This window comes from Schistocerca gregaria, chromosome 3, assembly GCF_023897955.1.
Source record: "Schistocerca gregaria isolate iqSchGreg1 chromosome 3, iqSchGreg1.2, whole genome shotgun sequence".
In the NCBI taxonomy this organism is placed as follows: Eukaryota; Metazoa; Arthropoda; class Insecta; order Orthoptera; family Acrididae; genus Schistocerca; species Schistocerca gregaria.
This window is the reverse complement of record NC_064922.1, coordinates 113,925,000-113,948,815: the sequence shown is the minus strand read 5'-3', so window position 1 is coordinate 113,948,815 and position 23,816 is coordinate 113,925,000. Positions and strand designations below refer to the sequence as shown.

The following is a 23,816-nucleotide window of genomic DNA, read 5'->3' as shown; positions in this document are numbered from 1 at the left end:
GGAGATAAGGTTCAACATGTAAGGTAAAAACTCTGATAAAGAGTGGCTCCTGCCATTGTGTAGTTACTTCAAGGACTGCTTTTTCATTTAAGTTAAAACAGAAAGCGTAGGAGCAGACTGTTGGAAGCACAACTATAGAGAATCCCAAATAAAGAACTTAATTTAATCTATATTTTGCAGCTGTGAACGTGACTGTACGCAATACACACGAAGCTCAAATAAAAACGCGTTTACTCACAAATTTTTGGTGTTTCATTAAATGCATGACGCATTTCGGACCCTATGTATCCATCCTCAGGCGAAAGCATTTGATGCATAACTTACATTTACTCTTGATTAATGTGAAAGCATTTTTGAGTTCGGCCTATATTTGTTTATTTTTTTAGAATTCTTTAAAGATAATGAAGAGATGAAGTTTACCACACAATGTCTGGTATCTGAGCTTTGAGAAGTTGATATATGGAATTAATAAATTTAAGATAACTCTTTAAAATTATTAAAATAATTACAGATAACGAAATTTTTTCATTTAACTTGAATTCAGGGATTTTGGTTTACCGGAGGTATATTTTCAATTGTTCTAACAGACTTTGGGTCTAGCCATTGGTTATATTGTGCAGTATTGTCAGATTGTTTTCTGTTACACTGATCAACCGTTTGGTTTCTTGTATAAGCTGTGCAATAACTGATTTTTCAAAGGATTTGAATATGAAAACATTTATGTGTTCTTGGAAATGAGTTTCGAAATTTCTGACTTTTTTCCCTTTATAGTACGCAGGACAACTGACACACGATAGTTTGTACATTCCACTGTTCTTGAATTTTTTATTACCTTCTTCCACGTTGTGGACTAATAATTGTCCTAATTTTTTATTAGTGGATAATGCAATTGTTACATTGGATCTATTGGAGAGATAAGCAATTTTATTGTGCTATGGGGTCAAGGTACGGGATGGTGGCAAATATTTTCTTGTTGTCGTGCTTACCACGTAGGGAAGACAGTCAGATATTTAGAAACTCATTTCCAAGGACATATAACTGATTTCAGACTCAACCACTTTGAAATATCAGTTAATGCACAGCATATGCTAGAAACTAAACGCATCATCAACATGACTGTAAAGACTTTGATAGTACTTCATAGTGAAGAGAATAGTAAGACCTTAAATCCATAAGAGCATTTGGGAATATACCTGCACAAAATCGAAAAGCATGAATCTATGTTAAATGAAAAAAACAGATTTCGCTACTGTACTTACTTTAGTAATTTTGAAGAATCATCTACAATTTATTCCTTGCATATATTAACTCCTTAAAACTCAAATTTCTGTGTGAAGTGATCTGAGACGACAGTACGAATAAACTAATACATGCTTACCGCAAAAGGTTAAAAATGTTCTTCCGTGTTGATTCTGTAAGTTTTTCATTGCATTTTCCTACGATTTTCACATATTTTCGCAGTCAGTTCACGAAATACGAAACTTAACATCAAACTTTCTCATAACAAGAATATACATTTCACTTTAGTCGAGAGCAAATATAAATGATGTATTAAACGCTTTGCGCCTGCAGCTGGTATTCAGGGTCAGAAATGTGTCGTTTAATTAAGTAAAACAGGAAAAAATTCTGACCGAAGACGTTCTTATTCGAACTTCCTGTACAAAATGCAGGATACATCTACTACAAGAAAAATTGTAAAAATGTTATATTAGCAAAGATAAAGGTTGGATGCAATTGAGAATGGTTGGAGTTCAAATGAAATATACAATTTCCTGAAACAATCGATTAAGGAAGCAGCGGAAGAGGCTTTGTGAGGGAAAAGGAGATAACAGTAAGATCTGATTAAATGGCCACGGGCCACGGAGTTGTAGGAGGTGGATGTGGAAAAGAAAAAGCTGTATGACTTAGTTGAGCTGTGGGAGCAAGAGGATTGGAACTGATACAAGGTATGAATGGAGAAGGCTGAGGAATTCAGAGGAAATTATAGTGAAGGTAAGAATGGAGAAGGGTGAGGAATTCAGAGGAAATTATAGTGAATAGGCATGGGTAAGATTACCACGAGAAATAGAGCATTTGCTTGAGTATAGGAGATTGTAGAAGTCATGGAAGATGATAAGGGAATGGCTACCGGTCCTGCACCCACAATATAACGTGTACCTATTAGACAGTGGAAACAGCAAAACTAATGGTAGAGGAAAGAAGAAACCAGGAAATAGAAAACTACAACAAAAGCAGTACTAGACGAAGATGTAAGAGAGATGCTGAAAAAGGTAGGAAATGGAAAGGCTGGTGGTCTGAAAGGAGATGTGACAGAATTGCGGAGATACGGGCCGCCTGATATGGATATAGTGTAAAGTGTTCAGGCTGTGGAGGGAGAGGAACTACCAAGAAATTGGTGTGTATCATACATATCGGCTATCTACAAAAAAGGAAACAGGAACCATCCAAATAACTGCAGGGAAATTAATGTTATGGCATCTATGAGCAGAATGTTTAGCGCTATACTGCAAAACATCTCAAGAATGAGGTTGAGGGAAAGAATCGGTTAGATGGCTCATACTTTTATCCTTAGGCAATTAAGTGAGAAGGTGAATTCTAACGGTCAGGAAGTACAACTAATATTTGTGTATTTTGAAAAACCTGTCAATTCACTATGGGAAGTAATGAAGTATATAGGTAGAGATGCAAAGCAAATAATACATAATTCGGAGACTATACCAGCAATCGTTCGCAGTGGTTAAGTAGGGATGCACTTGAATGAACCATTCCAAACATTGAAAGGGTTATAAAGGGCTGCGTTATGTCACGCCGACTTTGTTTAAAATATGTATGCGGTATATACTGAAATGGTGGAATCAGTCTTGCGGAGGTATGAGAATTGGAACAGGGAACTAGGTACTCATTATTATTTGGAGATGACAAAGTACTGATTGTACAAAGTAGGGAGAATGCGGAGTTTATGATAAAGAGGATATTGGAAGAATCAGAACGAGCCGGGCTTAGAGTAAATGTGACCGAAACTATCTAACAATAGGAGGAGATTGAAGGCACATAGCATTGCCGAAAGAAAATATAGTTCATATATTTAAGACCGATAATCCGAAGTTGTGAAGCAGATGTGGAAGGTAGGATCCAGCAAGCAAGAGGAGCAATTAAGATGCTAAATAGAATTCTGTGGTGCCGGGCAATATCAGAATAAACTAAGAAGTAGAGTCAGGATATCCATAACAGAGAGGAGAAGAAATGAGGAAATTAGGGAGATAATCGATATGGAACAACCAACTGTGCACAGGATTGAGGAAAACATGCTCTTCAATGCTATGGCCATGTACGGCGAACAAAGCAAAAACAGTGGTCGAAAGCAATATGTAACGGTCGCCACCGGCAAGGAGTAAGCACGGACGGCCTAGACGCTGAGAGCAGTTCAAAAAATGGCTCTGAGCACTGTGGGAGTTAATAGCTATGGTCATCAGTCCCCTAGAACTTAGAACTACTCAAACCTAACTTACCTAAGGACATAACACAACACCTAGCCAGGCAGAGAAAACCCCTGACCCGCCGGGAATCGAACCCGGGACCCGGCCGTGGGAAGCGAGAACGCTACCGCACGACCACGAGATGCGGGAGTAACTGCAATGATGAAGAACAGGAAGACTGCCACGGTCGTATATGCTGGTGAATGGGAATACAGGGCAACTGCTGTAGAGTAAGACTCCCTTAAAACTAGGAGTAAGTACTATGTCTAGGGGTGATAATTGTTCCGTCGTGTGTTGAGCGCTCACCTGTGCGAATGGGATACTTTCCCGTCATGAATGCGGCCCTGGACGGCGTGCAGAGTGGCTGGACGTAGTGGCTGTTGAGAATGATCCCGTGGTAAGCCAGTGCGTCCATGTTTGGCGTGGGAATTTGGTCAGACCCGTGAAAACTGACATCATTCCAGCCCTGTTGGACACGAAGTAGAAAGCGTTAATTCAGTTCCAGGTATTATTTTTTTAATAAAGTTGAAAACGAGTTGAAGTGAACTACAGGAACATTACGTCAGAGTCTAATTTAGCCAACGTGAGGGAGACTAGCTCTTATGTACATTTGCACAGAACATTAGAGGAATGGCGGAGTCTGAGTAATAGGATTAGGAGCCGCAGCCCTAGCAGGTTTCATAAACCTGTTTTTATGGGTCTGGGACATCAGTGGCATAAAAATTGACGTCTGTACGCCGAATAAAAGGAGGAACAAATTCTGATTTGACGTCGACCAAAGCGTAGTCACAGATGAGGCAATACATTATAACAACCTGCTTAATACCGCGTGGGTACACATCTGGGAAGCAACATAGTAGCGATTGTAGTGTGGATACAAGCCCTTGTACGTTTCTGGACCTATGTGGTACCAGACGCTAGGTAAACTACCATGCTTCTAAAACCACTGCAGCCTCAGTCTGATGTAACACTGGCGAGATGGGAAGAAATAAATGACGAAAGGATGCAGGCAATCCATTGTAATGTCACCTATATCACATCTACCATGGTGGCCTATTAGTGTTATAGGAACCATGCAATCCTAGGTGCGCTTTCACTCTGTCGTAAGATGTCACAGATCGCCACGTATCTTTGTTTACAGAGGGGGGCAACTTTCAGACCCCTCTTTCTCTCGCGATGTCTACCACCATGTCACCTACTCGAGGTTTCACTATATTTCAACCTGTTTCTATAGATGCTCAAACAGAAGCACGCTAACGTCCTACCAGCCTTGGCGTTTGTGAGATGTTTGCTGTCGACCCGATCCAATGCCTACCTGTTCCTAAGACACGACATATCTGCCCTTTGACTGAGATTGTTGTTGTTAGCTTGCTTTAGAGGTTGTCAGATTTATCTGAATCTAACTGAACTCAAATGCTTAAATAATTTAATGAAATGATGGCCCTGTCATTTTTGTTGTCAACTGTTTATGGGTGATTAGTATATCAACATGGAATTGATGCTTCATGAAAATTATGGCGCGAGTTTATGGATGATAAAATAGGACAAATAATAAAAGTTATACATGATGATAAATAAATCTTGATATATTGGCAACATAAGTAGACGCAACAAATAGTTAACACTTCAGTGGTTGGCAATAGGTTGGCAAAGACTAGGGTTTGTCAGAGTAAACTATTTACTCTGGCTCAGAAAGTGGATAAGGCAATCTGAAATTATCTAACGGTAGACTCTGATGGATTTACCCTGTACAGGAGTTATACTATGCTGGTGCAGCAGAGAAAAAGTTTAGCGCTGACTCATGGCACAGTCGTGGTTTGATCATGTGCAGATCAGTGATGAGCAGTACCTGTAATTCGTTATCGTGGTTACAAAATATGTGAAGTTGTGGCTAGCAATCTGTTAGACAGATCGCAATTAATCTCTAGTGGGAGGCGTGTCTGACCAGGAGCCTCGGATAAACTAACAGAACTGCTTTTATGTTCCATCGTAGACCATTCGAAAGGCTCCATAAATGTTCTAAAATTGTTTACAAAGATCTGAGGCTTCCCAGACACCCAGAAGGCAGAGGGATGACACGAAGTGACAGCTCCCTCGACAGCATCCGGTCCACTTTGAACATGGAAACACGCAAACTTTTATACCCGCCCTTCTGTTAACAAACGGTGTTTACGACACTGTCGAAATGCCTTGGCAGTGCGACCTGAATTTCTCCCACACCGATGCACCTACCGTGGCAAAAGGCACCTAACAACTAGGCCAAAGACGCAGCCTTTTTCCTCTTCGGCCAAAAGCATTGTCTACACACTAGTGCGAGTAGTTCATGGGACTAGGATTCTGCCTCCGGTAAATACTTGGAGATATTCCTTTTCCCTAGTACATCCACATGGCTTCCAAGGCCCAAACGTCCACTGTAAGATTTGCTGTTAAATGAACAAATTGCCTTCTTGTTCTCAAGTCCAGGATACCCTATTCAAAGGAGAGCCACAATAGAGATCTAACATGCATTAACAATATGTATCGTACCACTAGTGCCTGGGGCTGGCCGGTGTGTCCTAGCTGTTCTAGGCGATTCAGTCTGGAACCGCTCGACCGCTACGGTCGCAGGTTCGAATCCTGCCTCGGGCATGAATGTGTGTGATGTCCTTAGCTTAGTTGGGTTTAAGTAGTTCCAAGTTCTAGGAGACTGATGACCTAAGAAGATAAGTCCCACAGTGCTATATTTTCAGTGACTACTCGTGTTGATAACTTCCTGTCGTTTCACAATAATGTCTTGAGTGTAAAATCAGAGTGTGAAATCAGAAAGGCCTTGAATATGAAAAATAGTGAATGACTCGTCCCCTCTCAAGCCTGATGCTACGAGTATTATCTGATCAGTGGAGTAGGATACCCAGATGTTGTGAGAGACGGAACGTACAGACATGAACGTGTTATAATGTGCTTGTTGAGCAACATGCCATTCCTCCTCTTTGGTGTGGACAGATTTGTTCGGAATGGGCACTTGCTGCACACGTGGATTACGTCACGGCATCATTCAATCCAGCTTAGAGTTACTGAATTGTTCAAATGCCCCACACGCGTTGGTATTGAACAATTAGACCAGGCAGTCACATGCGGACTCACAATGCAGCCTGTTTAAAACTCTATACGTTCTAGTAACGTTGTCACTTGATCAGGCGCCATTCTCTGAGACTTGCAGTGTTTACTAAGTAACTGACATTGTGTCACCAGCCAATTCTGCATTATTTGTCACTTCTTTGTCAGATAACATAGTCTTGCCCAGCCGCTCTCAATGTATTGTGGTGGCCCCTCTACATTGCAGTTTTATTCTCACCGATGGTAATCATACACTACTATTTTAAAAGTATCCAGTTGCACGTACGTAATGTGGAATTAATCGCTGGTGACATGAGAGACAGACCCACCAGTATGAAAGGACGCAGCAGTATTGTGTTGTCGGTACAGTAGCCAAAGCAGCGGAATGAAGTGGTCGGAGAGCTCAGAGACCGCAAATGTGGACTAGTCATTGAATTTTACCCGAGTAACAAACCCATCAGGGATGTTTCAACGCTTCTATTGGTGCCCAGACTGACCGGTGCGTCATGTGACTGTGAAGTGAAAACAGGAAGCAAGAACCACAACCAAAACAAGAGCAAATAGACTCATGTACTGAGAGACAAGGTCCGTCGATTTCTGCGGAGCGTGTTTGTAGAAAAATCGCATAAAATCAGGGAGAGGATCACTCATTAGTTCCAGTGTGTTAATAGAAGTTCAGTTTGATAAATGACTGCATGTAGGGAGTTATGAACGTGGGACACACTGGTGACCAGTTGGAAATAAATGATCTGGAGTGGTGAAACACCCTTGCATTCTTATGGAAGAATTTGTGTTTGATTAATTCCTGGAGAGCGTTACGTGCCATCGAGTGTACAGCCAGCTGTGAATTATGGCGGAGGTAGTGTTACCGTATAAGAGTGTTTTTCGTGGTTAGAGTGTGATCCCGTCATTTCGATTCGGAAACCGCTAAAAGTAAGAGATATGAACACGCTGCAGAGCATTGTGAAATGTGTCTAGTACAGGAACAACTCGGAGACGATTACAGTTTATGTCAACGTGCAAACCCACCTTTTTATAAAGCAGCACCTGTTAGGCAACAGTTCGTGGACAATACCATTCCTGAAATTGACCGGACTGCGAATATTCTGTCCCTGAACCAATTTGAACAGATTCGCGGTTAGTCAGTATTCCGTCATAGCTCCAAATATCTGCGTCCAACATCAGGACATTCTTTGGTTTGCTTATTGAATCTATGCATAGTAGAGCTCACAACGTTACAAACGCAAAGTATGATTACACCTCATATTAACATCCCCCTTCTCGTAGTAGTGCCAAGGCGCCGCGACGAAATATAGTCCTGTACGCTTCGGTGTTGATATGATTCGTCGTCTCAGCTTTGAACCACTGCGAGAAAAGGTACACAGCTGGATGCGACTGGAAGGGGAAAGTGCTCTTATCGCCTTCCACCTGCAAGTATCAAGATTATACACAACTTTGGACTGTGACTGGGTCGACGCAGCTACGTTTTCTCAACAAATGTCATCACAGGAACAAACAACAGAGAAGCAGAAAGGGAAGTTCGGCTGTCTTTCGCAGCAACACGGCGAGGACCACAGACCCACACATCGGAACGTCATCACTTTCACGGCGAGAGATATAGCTTTCGGTGCAATGTCAATAGTCAAGATAGGACTTAATTTGGCACCTTCGCCGCCGGCCTTTCATGTCTGTGAAATGAGTGACATCGAAAATGCGGTCCGCTAACTCCGAAACGGGGGACGAAATAAGGCATGAAAGAAGCCCTACTCTCAGGAAATCAAAGTTACCAGTGTCCCACAGAGCAGCGCTAAAAGGTAATGTTGTCCTTCCTGCTAAAAAGGTCAATCCAGCCGCAACTAAGGATGTTTTCTTTATTTATTTTTTCAGTCATCAGTCTTCTGGCTGATTTGATGCTGCCGGCCATGAATTCGTCAACTGTGCCAACCTGTTTGAGTAGCACTTGCAACCTATGGATGTATTCCAGTCTCTCCCTTTACAGCTCCCTCTAGTACCATGGAAATCATTCCTTGTGAGTGTTTTTCACATATTCCTTTCCTCTCCGATTCTGCGATACACCTCCTCATTCTTTGCCTTATCAGCCCACTTCGTTTTCAACATTTACTTGTGGCACCACATCTCAAATACTTCGATTCTCTTCTGCTCCGGTTTTCCCACAGTACATGTTTCACTGCCATAGCATTCCGTGCTCCAAATGTACATTCTCAGAAATTTCCTCCCAAATTAATGCATATATTTCATACTAGTAAATTTCTCTTGGCCAGGAATGCCGTTTTTGCCACTATCTGCTTCTGCTTTTGATGTCCTCCGTCCATCATAGGTTACTTTGCTGCTTAGGTAGCAGAACTCCTTAACTTCATCTACTTCGTAACCATCAATCTCGACGTTAAGTTTCTTGCTGTTATCACTTCTGCTACTTCTCGTTACCTTCGCCTTTCTTCGATTTACTCTCAATCCACACTCTGCACTCATTAGATTGTTCATTCCATTCAACAAATCATGTAATTCCTCTTCAATTTCACTCAGAATAACAATGTCATCAGCAAATTGTCACTCATATCCATTGACCTTTCATTTTAATTCCACTCCGGAACCTTTATTTTATTTCCATCGTTACTTCTTCAATGTACAGTTTTAAGAGTTTGGGGAAAGACTACATCTCTGTGTTACACCTTTTTTAATCCGAGCACTTTCTGCTTGGTCATCCACTCTTATTATTTCCTTTTGGCTCTTGTACATACTGTACATTAGTCGTCTCTACCTATAGGTTACCCCTATTTTTATCAGAATTTCGAACTACTTGCTCCAATTGACAGTGTTGTACGATTTTTCCAGTTCGACAAATCCTCTGAATCCCCTCTACTCTTGCTTCCATTATCAACCGCAACGTTTTACCTTTCCTGAAGCCAAACTGATCGACATCTAATACATACTCAATTTTCTTTTCCATTCTTCTGTATATTATTCTGGTCAGCAATTTGGGTGCAAGTTTATTGTGCAATGATTCTCGCACTTGCCGGCTCTTGGAATACGAAGACTATAATATACGCAAATTTTTTCACTTCTGGACCAAGTTTCTTAACAGAAACTCCCACTTGGCGCTACATCGAGAATAATAAGAAAAACATCTCGACTTCTCAGACACGTAGACCTTCTACTGCTCATGCTTTACTGAAGATCCGCAATGAAGGAACGTCATTCCTTCTCACAGTATCCAAGATCCATTCACCTACATATAAGCTGGCGACGTACTTTGCTAGTTTCCTCGCTCGCTCGCTGAGGCACCTACGCAGTAACGTATATGAAGATGACCAAATAAACGATTTTACGCAATAAACACAGTAAGGGCAGGAAAAGAAACTTAATTTCTTGCATTTCTATTGCTCCGTGTCGGGAAGGATAAACCGGCTGCTGAGAATACACATGATCAAATGGATATTTAGGCTTCCGGCTGAAGTTAGTCAATTACGTAGACCAATAATACACATTTGACGTCTCAGGACACCTGGGGGTCTGCAAGATACATTGAAATTGTGGCCTGTCCTTCGCCCGACGAAGAGTTGACACTGTGGAACAACGCAGGAAGGAGGATGAGAGGTTTTGTCGCCTAATCTATACGAGAAACAACTTTAGTTGAGTATGCTACAGAGGACAAATGTCACTGCCGGCGGCTAGTATATTTATATAGCTTACGTACCAGCAGCCCACTGGCAGGCATGGCACCTGACAATGGCGACAGGAATGTTTGGCCGAAAGCTCGTGTAATTTTGATCACTTGACTCGGCTGAATATCCGAAACCTTTTACATAGTGCTACCACCGTGAGATTCTGCATTCTCACACTCCTTCCAGGAGATTCACTTAGTCAGTGAGTGCATAAATTATGTGGCTAATACGACTAAAACAACTTTTTACTTTGTAATTGCACCTGTAGCACAGAAATAACATGGATAAGGTAACATCTTTAAAATATTGTTTTCATTTAGAAACAAACACCAATAGTTAAGTTGAAACTTCCTGGCATATTATAACTGTGTGCCGGACCAAGACTCGAACTCGGGACCTTTGCTTTCCGCTGGCAAGTGCTCTGCCAACTGAGCTACCCAAGCACGACTCACACCCCACCCTCACAGCTTCTAAATCCACCAGTACCTCTTCTCCTATCTTCCAAACTTCGTAGAAGCTCTCCTGCATACCCTGCAGAACTAGCACTCCTGGAAGAAAGGATATTACGGAGACGTGGCTTAGCCACAGCCTAGGGGATGTTTCCAGAATTCATTCTGGCAAAGTTAAGCTAATTATCTGCTTCAGGATTCTCATAAATCTTTCCTAGAGTGGTCATTTGTTCTGTCTGGAGGTACAAGAGCAGAGGATTTTGGATATATAGCGAAAACAGTTTTCTAAAATGCTTGATAGTAGCTTTAAAGTCCTCGAAACAATCTATATGAAAGCAGGTCACCTGGTGTTTGTCTTGAGGCAGAGTAACGTGGCAAGCTGTCAAGGAAGACGCACGCAGAGCGTTGTTGATTCCGAATTTTTATTTCTCTCCGTGTCTTTCTCTAAGATCTGTTCGGACTCCTTGCTCTCCCATTGACTGACAGAGCGGTGAGAGGGTTCTCTTTTCCGGGATCCAGTTCCCTGGCTTCCAAAAGACAAGCCACCGCCTGCTGGGTACATTGGTACCAACACGATGGTTTGCGAACAGATACAAGGGTTACAAAGATGTCCAAATGTAATATACAGTTTAGTTTTCATTATAGAAGGAAAGAAAGACTGTCACTTTGCTGCTGTAAAATATAGTGAGAAACTCAACTTGATACAAAATTGCTATGGTATAGTGCTAATATTTGAAATATCAAAAACTAATTTTAATTTTTTTAAAGCATCTTCTTAGCTTCTGCCAGCCTACAGAAAGCGTTCGACGGTGTAAACAGCTAAGAGACCTTTGAAACATTAAAACAGATATACGGTTTAAGGCAAAGAGAGTAACATACAATATGCACTACGTGGTCAAAAGTATCCGGATATCCCCAGAAACGTACTTTTTCGTATTAGGTGCATTGTGCTGCCATCTACTACCAGGTACTCCATATCAGTGACCATTAGACATCGCGAGAGAGTAGAATGGGGCACTCTGCGGAACTCACAAACTTCGAACGTGGTCAGGTGATTGAATGTCACTAGTGTCATAGTCTGTACGCGAGATTTCCACACTCCTAAACAAACCTAGGTCCACTGTTTCCGATGTGATATTCAAGTGGAAACGTGAAAGGACACGTACAGCACAAAAGCGTACAGGCCGACCTCGACTTTTTACTGACAGAGACTGCCGACAGTTGAAGAGGGTTGTAATGTGTAATAGGCTGACATATATCCAGACTTTCACATAGGAATTCCAAACTGCATCAGGATACACTGCAGGTACTATGACAGTTGGGAAGGAAGTGAGAAAACTTGCGAAACGACGCCTCGCCTGGTAAATGGTGGACGATAGAACAGTGGAAAAACGTTGTGTAGGTTGGTGAATTACGGTACACAATTTGGCGATCAGACGGAAGGTTGTGGGTATGGCGAATGCTCGGTGAACGTCATCTGCCACCGTGTATAATGACAAAATTAAAATTAGGGGGCGGTGGTGTTACGGTGCGGTCGTGTTTTTCATGGAGGGGTCTTGCACCCCTTGTTGTTTCGCGTGGCACTATCACAGCACAGGCCTACACTCATGTTTTACGCACCTTCTTGTCTCGCACTGCTGAAGAGGAATTCGGGGATGGCGACTGCATCTATCAGCACGGTCGAGCACCTGTCCATAATGCGCAGCCTGTGGCGGAGTGGTTACACGACAGTAACATCGCTGTAATGGACTGGCCTGCACATAGTCCTGACATGCATCCTATAGAACACTTTGGGATGTTCTGTAACGCCGACTTGGTTCCAGGCGTCACCGACCGACATTGATACCTCTCCTCAGTGCTGCACTCCGTGAAGAATGTGCTGCCATTCCCCAAGAAACCTTCCAGCACCTGACTGAACGTATGGCTGCGAGAGTGGAAGTTGTCATCGAGGCTAATGGTGGACCACCACCATATCGGATTCCAGCATTACCGGTGGGGTGGGCCACGAACTTGTAAGTCATTTTTAGCCAGTTGCCCGGATACATTTGACACACGTAGTGTATGTAAGACTCAAAAGAGAACAAAGGAAAGGAACAGAAAAGTGATAGGGTAGAACAGGCCGTAGGTTTGGGATTTTGTCATTGTCTTATACTCTTCAACCTATGTAAGGAGAGCAATGAAAGAATTAAAAGTTGGTTGAAAAGTGCGATCTAAATTAATGTTAAGAGAATGTAGGTAAAAAGATCGCAGTCCTCTGAAAAGTGAATAAAAGTTTCAAGACTGACTGAATTCAATAAACACACTACTGAGCGCACAATATGGATTGAGAGTAAACAAAAGAACATAAAATGATTAAGAAACAACAAAACTGCGATCAGGGCTGAACTTAAAATGCAACTTTCTGGCACTTACCATATCGTCAGCGAGTATGAAAATGATGTGAGGCGGTTTAGTGTCAGCAGAGGAGGACGTCGTCAGCAACGCGAATAGTAGCAAAACCATGGGCAGCATGTTTTCCAGTAGGTCCATCACAACTAAAGCACTGAAAAATAAAGTTTTCTGTAAATATAAGCTGTCTGTTCTCTAAAAGACTGCTGTAAAATCATTTCTTTTACGTTCTCTCAGGATTCTATTTTATTTCTAATGAAACTGGAAGTATACAGGAGGTGGACCAAGATATTGAAAAGATAAACGGACAACACATTACCATGCCTAAGAGGGTGTAAGGAACCGTTCACAAACAAAACACATTACGGTTGTCTCTAAATGGATAAATACATGTCGTGCATGGTTTACAAAGGAAACTTATGCCATTCTTCTTACAAAATAGTGGAAAATTGAGATAAGAAAAATGTGTAGCTATCGCGCACGCTCCTTTCCAAAGCAGGCCAGAAATTCCCAACAGCAATGAGATCTGGTAACTGAAGTGATCAGGAGAGATGAGACAGTCCGTCCTTGTGCACACGGAACCAGCCCCGGACGATGCGAGCTGTGTGAACACGGACCCTGTCGTTTTGGACCATGGGATCACGATTGGGGATTAATTGTTTTACGATGGGAATGACCTGATGGGTCAAAATGGTCACATAATCCATGGCAGTAATATGTTCAAATATGTGTGAAATCTTATGGGACTTAACTGCTAAGGTCATGAGTCCCTAAGCTTACACACTACGTAACCCAAATTATCCTAAGGACAAACACACACACACACACACACACCCATGCCCGAGAGAGGACTCGAACCTCCGCCGGAACCAGCCGCACAGTCCATGACTGCAGCGACTGAGACCGCTCGGCTAATCCGCGCGGCTTTGCAGTAATAAGACCTTGCAGAATAAACATGGGGGTCGTGGAATACCGTGATACAGTCACCCAAATCAACACCGAAGACACGCCGTTTAACTCTTGACGTGACATGGAGCTTCTGAAGGCAGGAAAATTACACCGGAGAGCCATCACAGAAAAGACCACTAGTCTAATCTTCACAGTAAAATACACGGGTGTAGTTAATTTCTTCGGAGAAGCACGCAAAGAAAAAGAAGAAAGTAAATTACCGTGTATCATACAACTCCCGCTCTGCTACCGCAGCTGTTGCATCTGCTCGGCTCGGCGCCTGCCGGTGCATAGCGGGAAACCTCTGGTTGTCATCCGCTGCAGCGCGACCTCACAGCACAGCGGCACGTGGACGATATTCGGCGCTCTGTCATGTTGCCCTTCATGGCAAGCCATCCTGTGTTTACCTTTCAGGAAAGTAATGCCCGCTCGCAGACGACAGAGTGTCTACTGCTTGTCTTCGTGCTCGCCAAATCCCACTTTTTCCGACCATTTCACTGGATCGCTCCCCAATTGTGAACACTTGGAGTGTTGTTGGCAAGACCCTCCAACCAGCTCAGTATTTTGACACTTTAATGTGTCAGTTGGACAGATTTTGGCACGATATCCCTCAAGAGCATATCGAATAATGCTATCAACTCCATCAAGCCGAACAACTGCTTGCGTACTGACTTGATCAATTTGTGAAGGTCTTTCTGTTGACTAAATCATCCAACTTTTCAGAAATTGTAATTATTTCTTGTTAGTACACGTACATCACATCGGTCGGTTTCTGTCCCATTTGGATAATTCCTGCAACTTGCATTTTCATTTTATTTTACTTTTATTAGAGTATAATAAGTTAATAGGATGGTGTAGCATACTTGTATCTACTTGTCGCTGCTGTCTGAAAGATATAAAATTTGATGTGTACTGAGACAATTATGGTCAGCACAGGTGTACTGTAATGGAATGTGTGGGCCATGCCCAGAATACGACTAAGTAATATGGAGATGTTGTGGTGATAGGTGGAGTATGTTGTGTGGAATACGATTAAATATGAGAAAATGAAGTGTACCTACAGGTTCTTCTGTTGGCCTCTGAAGCACAGCAAATTACATGGTTCAGTTTCTGTTATTATTGCTACTGTCGTAAGTGAGTGAAGCCTTATTTTGCTGTAACATTGTGAAACTACGTCATGAAGCTAGTTTCCAGTGTGTGGAATGCGAGTTTGACTGTCTGTTCTATCATATGCGAAAGGCAATACGTCTCTGAACTCTCCCGTAAACTGACGGAACCCTACTGCCCACTCTGCATATTGAATCAATTGATTTGACTCTACTTGTCTTAATTCACTGTGTCTTTTGCGAATATTTCATGCTAATGAATGAAAATGTGGTGGAACTCTGCCGTAACCTGACAGAAGGCATCTGACTACTCTGCATATTGAGTTCATTGATTTGACACTACTTCTGTAAATTCACTGTGTTGTTTATAGGTATTTCATGCTAATTAATGGAAGTGTGGTGGAAGTTAACTTCTCGTGCACCAACCAATTTATAACTGATAATGTTGACAAAACACCTGTGGCAACGCATATAGATCAGTGAATTTATTTGGTCTGTGCTCATATTTTATAGATTTTATCTGGTTGTAAATATTAAAGATCTCTGTTGTATGAGAGACCAGTTCATCAAGGTTGTCAGACACTTAAAGGTACCCTCACTTATTTATTGTAGACGTTCTGGCTCTTGCACTATTATTGGATTAACCAGCAGACGCTACTCAGTCATCTTGATGAATTTTGACGTCAAAACTGTGCTTCTTTTAAAGAGGCATCATGTGCATGCCCTTCTGTACACTTTTCCAAAGTTAAGGATATTACTTTGTTTCTTTTAATTCTTATGAATTTCCTTTAGCTTTTTATGTTGATACTGGGCTTCGCTTAGAATGGAAACAATGCAACTGATTTGTCTCATTTTCTACGTTCTTCTATGGAACTACCTTTTACATTTCTTATTTATTGAGTGTTCTTGTTCGGAAACATCTGTTTCTGTTCTTTCCTACGAAACTTTAGATATAAAGAATTAAAAATATGCACATGTCTTTAATTTGTGAGTCTACTGCGATCTCTAAACTAGCAGTTTCTCTGCCCTTGTTACTGAGGAAATTGTGTTCTGTCTATTGGCTCCTTTCTCGGGTTCTTCGGCGGACGTGCATCTAATGATTTTACTGACGTTTCGCCAGCACGAGTGGCTGGCATTGTTAAAGCTTCACCCTTCGTTGCCGGTGGTGAACTGCGGCCACAGACTATATGTACCTGGCAAGTCAACGTCCGAGGGCTTCTCCTCGGTCATTTCCTGTCCGGTTCTCTTGCTACCTGCGACGGTCGTTCATTGCAGTACGGGACGCCAGGATCCGTTTACCTTAAGGCTTTCCTCTTTGTTGTTGAAACTGTTCGCGTGTTTTTTTATTTCTAAAGCGTCTCTGAACAAGCGCGTGTGATAGTGCTTTTATACAGCCAGAACTTCGGCGTTGGCGAATTTTACGTGGTCGGTCTCACTTAGGGCGTGCTCTGCCACGGCCAATTTCTCCACCTGCCCCTTACCTGCAATGTCGCTTATGTTCTTTGCTACGGGTGTTGATTGATCGTCCAGTCATTCCGACATGTGCATGTACACGGTATATTCTTGACAATGCAAGAGGATCCCTTTTCTCCTTCGCCCATCTAAGACACTAAGATCTTCCTTGTGGGTTTGAAAATCGTCTTTACGCCGTGTTCGCGCAATATACGGCCGATTTTGTCCGTCACTCTGGGAATGTATGGCAGAAAGGCAGTACCCGACATTTCTTTTTCTGATTCCTTACTTCGCCGAGTGTTTGGCTCTGTTAAACTTCTAATTTAACTTGTGGAGTACCTATTGCTCCTCAGAACACTTTACAGGTGTTGCATTTCGCATCTGAGGTGCTGCGGCTCACATATTCGTCCAGCTCGCGTTACAAGGGTATTAATCATGCCTCTTTTTCTGGCTCGGGTGGTGGTTTGATAGTTTTTGCATTTATCGGTCCGTGTGAGTCGGTTTTTCGATACACGCTGTGTTCAAGGTTTTCACCATCCCTTGTGACCAGCACATCTAGAAATGGCAGTTTTTGTCCTTTTCTGCTTTCATGGTAAATTTTATGTTGCCATGTAGGCTATTCAAGTGTCTTAGGAAGTCACCATGGCTCCACACAACAAAGGACAATCGACGTACCTGTACCGCACCTTAGGTTTACAAGTTGCCAAGTCCATTGCCTGAGCTTCGAATTGTTCAGTGAAGAAGCTGGCCACCACTAGACTAAGTGGACTACCCATGGCGACGCGTTCCAGCTGTTCGTAGAAATCGCCATTCCAAGTGAAATAGCTCGTGGTGAGACATGCATGGAAGATCATTGTGATGTCTTGAGGGAAAATGGAACCGATGTGCTCCAGATCTGCACTGAGTGGCACTTTCGTAAACAAAGAAGCAACATCGAAGCTGACCAGGATGTAGTTCGATGCAAGCTTCAGTTTCTTCAGCTTCTCCATGAAAGGTCCTGAGTCTTCTATGTATGTGTCGGTCTTCCCCAAGTGGAGCAGAGAGGCCAAGTGTGTGGTCAGTTTATACGTCGGTGAGCCAGGAGCGTTAACAATAGGTTTTAGTGGAACGTTGTTCTTATGGATCTTGGGTAATCCATACAGCAAGGTGGTAGGGCTTCTGTGTTGCGCAAGTTTCTCTGTATGTCCGCTGGCATAGAAGACGCCTTGATTAATCGATTCGTATTCAGTGTGATACGCTCCGTCGGATCAGCGCTTAGTTTTCGGTACGTCGTAGGATCTAATGGGTCTCGGATCGTTTGCTCATAATCTTCGTTCTTCATTACGACGGTCGCATTCCCCTTATCGGCAGGCAGTACCAATATACTCTTGTCGGCGGTAAGACTCTTAATAGCTTGTACCTCTTTTTTCTTCAGGTTTCAAGCTGGTGGTTTTACTCGGTGCAGTATATTGGCTGTTTCAGTGCGTGTTTCCTCTCCCCTTTCAGAAGGAACTATACTGTGAAGGAAATCTTTGCAAACACCGAAGCGGCCATTCGGATCATTCCTTCTGATAGGGTAGTACGGGTATGTACTGAGGTAAGTGCTGTATTGATACATTAGTTTGCGTTAGACTTTTCTGTGTGTTTTGGGGAAAATTACACATACTACGTCATATGATCTACATGTTATGCCAGTTCATTTCAGGAAAGTTATTTAAATCACTGTGGTGAGATATTAAACTTTTGGTGTACTGGCATATTACTAGCACTGAACCACTTCTTACCTATAGTGACACTAAAGTGAAATAATTTTGTACTCGTGTAATTTCCCATTTTAATTCTTTAGATTATTTGTAGTAAGTAATATTTCATATGCTTTGCGACAAATCAATGGAAGATCACATGTGGGCTGAAGATTCTCTATGAATTCATATTAAGTTACATTCAAGGCATACCTTAATGTTTTGTGGAGATGGAATGCTAGAGACGGTTGAACAGTTAGATGAATTTATAAGGATTTGCTATGATGATGTATGAACAGATATAATGAAAATTATGTTTACTGTGGGGCAGATTACCATTTTGGAAGACTTTGTTGGTGTTGTGTGACATTTTATAACATTGAGACAAGAGTATTTTTCTTACATTTTTCTTTCTTAACGAAGCAGATTTCATACTTTTGGATTGCACCCTCTATAGAAATCCCTGCTACATGATGGGAATAATATGTACAATGGTTTCCGTAGGTGGTGATGCATGAGGTAGTCAGTTGTGCTCTTACAAAAGATAGTTTATGGGGAGTGAGTATAGTCGATCTCATGTGATCAACGTTAACATCTTTCACAGGGTTGTGCTTATCTTAATTTTTGTCTCTTATACCTTCATTTTGTATTGAAGTTTTATTCCTTGCTGGGGTAGCTCTCTACGTCTTTTGTGCAGTTGTTCCGAGTGTCATGTGTGGTATGACGATATTTACTGCTGTTCCATATGGGGTTGAGGTGTTAACAATTTGCCACATACATGCTTCCTTAAGAACTCTTTTGCTTCATGTTCTTAAAGTAAACAATGCATGAGTCAACTGAACTTTACTTGACTTACTGAGATGGTGGTGCAGGTTGATGGTTTTTGATGTTGTGGTTCTGGAATTTTGATAAGCGATCTAAAATGTGATTGTCTGAATTACTTTAGGATCATTGAATACAATGTTTATGTCTTTATCATAGGCTTTTGTGTGTTGTTGAGGTATTTGTTTGAACCATACAATTTCCTCAGATGGGGTCTCACCTAAATGAACACACTGATGCGTGAGTTGATCTAGTTCGTTTGTATACAGACATACCTATCGTTAAGAAAGAACGTACTTACTTTATTCACAAGGTGCTATTTTATTGTTGCTGATATCAAACAATACAGCCCATGTCTCTGCAGGGAGTTTTTGAACTTAAAAAGAAAGTCGGAATGAAACAGCTCCTATAGCCCCTTTAAATGCAGTGGTCAAAATAAATGTTGCATATTGCTTCCTTATCAGTGTTGAATATAACCGGATACAAAATCAGTTTCGTTCGGTCAGATACAGTCATAAGAAAACAAAAATAAAGATGATAAAATATCACTTGATAAACAAAAACAAAGACCCCTAAAAGACTGTACAGCTTACTGCAAACACCTCATAAATGAGGATAATTTAGAATACTTTTACGCATACTGCTTACATACTATTCAGATAAGCCTGTTGGATATTGTCCCATTCCTCCACAGCAGCCTGTGACGCCCTGTCAGGTCTCTGGTGGGACAGGAAGACAGCAAACCGCTTGTTCCAGCATCACCCATGCCTTATCAATGAACTGGTATGTGGAGAATTTGGAGGCTATTCCATTCATCTAATTCTGAGCTCCGCTAGGAAGCTGTTCACAGGATTGTGGCAATGGGGACGCGCATTCTCCTCCACCATCAGTGTGGTGATGCATCAGGGATTTTCAGCAAACGGAGCCACAATGCTTGCAAGGATGTCGTCCAGATACTTCGTGCAAGTCATCCACCCATGTGTCCTGCAGCCAAACATGATTTCACCTCAAAACAGAACCGAACTATACTGATAAGGGTGGCGGTCTACCATAAAGTTAGGGTTTAAACGTTGCTCTCGTTGTCTCCACACACGAATATCAGGATTTTCAGGGAGGAGCCAGATACAAACCTCAACAAAAATGCTAGTTGTATCCCAATGCAGTCCAATCCAGAAACAATCCTTGTAATTCCTGCTGATGAAGCCCATTTCATACTTTGTGTTGATACCAGCACTCCTGTACCTGTTGATGATACCTGCACTCCTGTAGCTGTTTGAAACTACCTGGGTAGATGTGTCGCATTATGTTAATAGTTTCCGCTTGCTGATGTACGCAAAAAATGTTCAAATGTGTGTGAAATCTTATGGGTCTTAACTTTTAAGGTTATGAGTCCCTAAGCTTACACACTACTCAACCTAAATTAGCCTAAGGACTAACACACAAACCCATTCCCGAGGGAGGACTCGAACCTCCGCCGGGACCAGCCGCTCAGTCCATGATTGCAGCGCCTGAGAATGCTCGGTTAATCCCGCACGGCTGTTGTTCGCAGATATCGGTTCTGCACATGTGCTGTTTTCATTTTGCCGTCAATTATTTGACGATCCTCAACTGATTCTGTGGCTAGAAACTCGTTCTAGGTTTTAGAGACATCGCTTTGACTCAGCATGACATTCGCTGCGACGTCTACCTGTCTCATTTCTCGCTCCACATGAGTGACTATATGGAGCTTCTGATTGTGTGTGATTGTTGTCCGCACAATCCTGAAGCAGCACAACTCTCTTAATGGCTCACAATACTAGTACTGCAAAGTTTCCTCTTGACGTAGTTGTCGTAGACTGCACATACAGCCCCTTTTGCGGCGGGAGCATTGACTGTTCTCGCAAAAATCGCATTACAGACAAACCATGTATTATTGGAGCAGAAAGTTCAGTATTAATTTTCGGCAATACGCAAAATTTATTTTGATCACTGTTCAATATCTTGCACCTGGAGTAATCTTTTAAAAAATTATTTGTCTGTCCGGTATAATCGTAATGTGGATTAAGCGTAAAAGCACATTCAGCACAGAAGTGTATTTCCCTTTTGCAATGCAACACGAGCTTCACTGAAGAAAATTACTTGAAAATTGGTTTGTTATTAAATAAGTAACAGGGAATTCAGCTTTCTTTCTACGAACAAATTTGAACATATTTACAATTAGCCATTATTTTCTGTGTGAACGTACAGCAGATTAATATCCAATGGTCACATTGTTCCTAACCTATACACTGTAAAGATTATTCTCATTTTGAACTACCTCATTTAAAAACAGAGTTTCCGCACCAATAATGTGATAGATTTTGGCAATATCACCATATGTAAATTTTCTGCTTGACAACACTATTACAATTGTAAAAGAGCCTTCTCATATTCCATGAAAGGGCAACTCGTTTTCTAAAGAAGAGTCTGGCTCCTGTTTGTAAACACTGTGGGTCACCCCTTCTTTCAGGGTGGCCAGCCAATCAGTGCCGTTTTCTGCTTCCTTCATTTCTCTGAGTAAACTACTAGACTGGCAATCGAGCTCTACCTCCGAGTCCAGTCCGAGTCCTTTCTATATTCGGTCACTGAGAGTACATGCTAAGTTTTCTTTAATTAACTGTGTTTCGCAGCCGCTCTTCTGATTCTCATCCGTCACACTCTGCATCTGTACAGCGTGAAAAAGACCAATGAAGCCAACAAAAACCGGGACAATTGAAAAATTGACTCTATTATTCTAAGAAGTTACAATGTATGAGACTACGTATCAGCTTCTGAAAGTTGCTTATTTCTAAGTTGACATAGGTTCGACACAGAGAATAGAAAACTCTCAATCGCGTCCACAGATGGAGTACTACAAAGTTTTAAGTAAAGGTAGGTATGTTTATGTCCTTTCTCTCCACGTGAGATAATTTAAGCACCTACTGTCTACCAGAAATCAAATAAATTATATGCAACGTAACAAGACTTATAAATATCAGTTATTTTGTACTTATTCAGTTCACAACGTCAACAGGCCGGACGGTCTAGAAAATCATCACAGTCTATCATGCCAGGGCAGGTGCGGCATAGAATAATACACTGTTTGATATGTATACTAAGTGGCACCGCTTTGACACTACTCACGAAAGCAAATTTCGGTGTGTATTTATCAGATACGAAGTATATTAAATAAATGTTCCGTAGGACAACATATTGGATCCACTATTGTTCCTATATTGTTTTAATGGCTTTAGAACATTAGTCATGGAGAACAGAACTGTGATTTATGACGATTGTAGGTACGTAATAACAAACAAAACGCTAGATTAGATACGGAGTACGAAAATGAAAATTTTGGCGATGGTTAAAAATGATGCGTGTAGTAAAGAAGCCTGGATCAGTTCTTAACTGGCCATTGTTATGATGATACTGTGACAGCAAATAAATAATGTAGTATAGAAGAGATTGAGGAAGTTCAGTCGGTTATCTAATGAATCAAGAAAATTATATAAGTGTTTTCCACAAGCGAAGGGAGATTTAGCAATGTCACTTCATCATGATAATAAACAATGAATGCAAACCGAACGACAAGGTTCCAAAATCGAGTGCCCTGTTTTGGAATAACCCACAGCGCTTCCTTTAAGGAAGTAATAGTAAACATGACGGGCAGTTCCCAAGGAACAGTAACAGCACCAGAATTGGTCAATGTTTCATCTTTGTAGCCCAAACTAAAAATGTAGCTGGCATACAACCAAGAAAGAAATACAAAAATAAATATAAATTTAATTTTCTCTCCATGTCAAAACAGATCGAAGTTCACTGAAGTTTGCATAATGAAATATGCGAAAACATGAGACATTCACGAATACCTAAATTTGTTGGTCGTCATTGAGTAAATCGAATGACAACGCAGATTGAAAGGCTGGATCTCCCACTGTGTAGGAGTGGAATGTAGCCGTATTTCTGTGAGACCCACCTTAAAAGAGGAAGTGACGTAGTGTGACCAGGCGACTGCTTTAGCGTCTCAGACCTCTCCCTGCGCTGCTCAGAACTTAAATGAGGCTTTCGCGCTTATATCTCTGGTAACCACTCCACGAAAGGCTGTTATCTCTTTGTCTCATTCAGTCGATTGGCCCAAAATGACCGTCATGTTAACTGTTACTTCTTCAAAGGAAACACTGTGGGTTATTCCAAAACAGGGCACTCGATTTTGGAACCTTGACTTCGGTCTGCATTCATTGCTTATTATCATGATGAAGTGAGATTGCTAAATCTCCCTTGATACCCCTTCGCTTGTGGAAAACACTGATATAACTTTTTTGATTCATTAGATAACCTAACTACACTTCCTCAATCACTTCTATACTACAGTATGTATTTGCTGTCACAGTGGTCAATTCAGAACTGAAAGAGCATTCAGGCAAAAAGATTTCACATCAACACACCAAATTATTGATATTAACTCTACAGGAATTTTTATATCATTAATCGAAGTACATCCAGAACAGTATAGTTATACCAGTGAGGTTTCTTTGCTTCTGGTGATGTAAACTTGAACAGTAAATCTACACACTAAACGCAGTAAAGAGTTGGTATAATAAGAGAAAAGCAATGTATAATTAACACATCATAAAAAAACTGGTCTATATTAACGATTAAATCATTCTGATTCTTGGTG

General features: G+C 41.6%; 1 protein-coding gene across 1 annotated transcript in view; it reads right to left on the bottom strand.

Annotated features, from left to right (window-relative positions):
• LOC126356025 (arylsulfatase B-like) overlaps nucleotides 1-23,199 on the bottom strand; it is a 77,107-nt gene extending 53,908 nt beyond the window's left edge. The window contains exons 1-3 of the mRNA XM_050006679.1: nucleotides 23,115-23,199; nucleotides 13,117-13,246; nucleotides 3,783-3,942 (exon numbers count right to left, since the gene is read on the bottom strand). Of these exons, the coding sequence (XP_049862636.1) occupies nucleotides 3,783-3,942; nucleotides 13,117-13,233 (277 nt within the window). The 5' untranslated portion in view covers nucleotides 13,234-13,246; nucleotides 23,115-23,199. The remainder of the gene's footprint in view (nucleotides 1-3,782; nucleotides 3,943-13,116; nucleotides 13,247-23,114) is intronic.
• Between the last annotated feature and the right edge of the window lie 617 nt (nucleotides 23,200-23,816).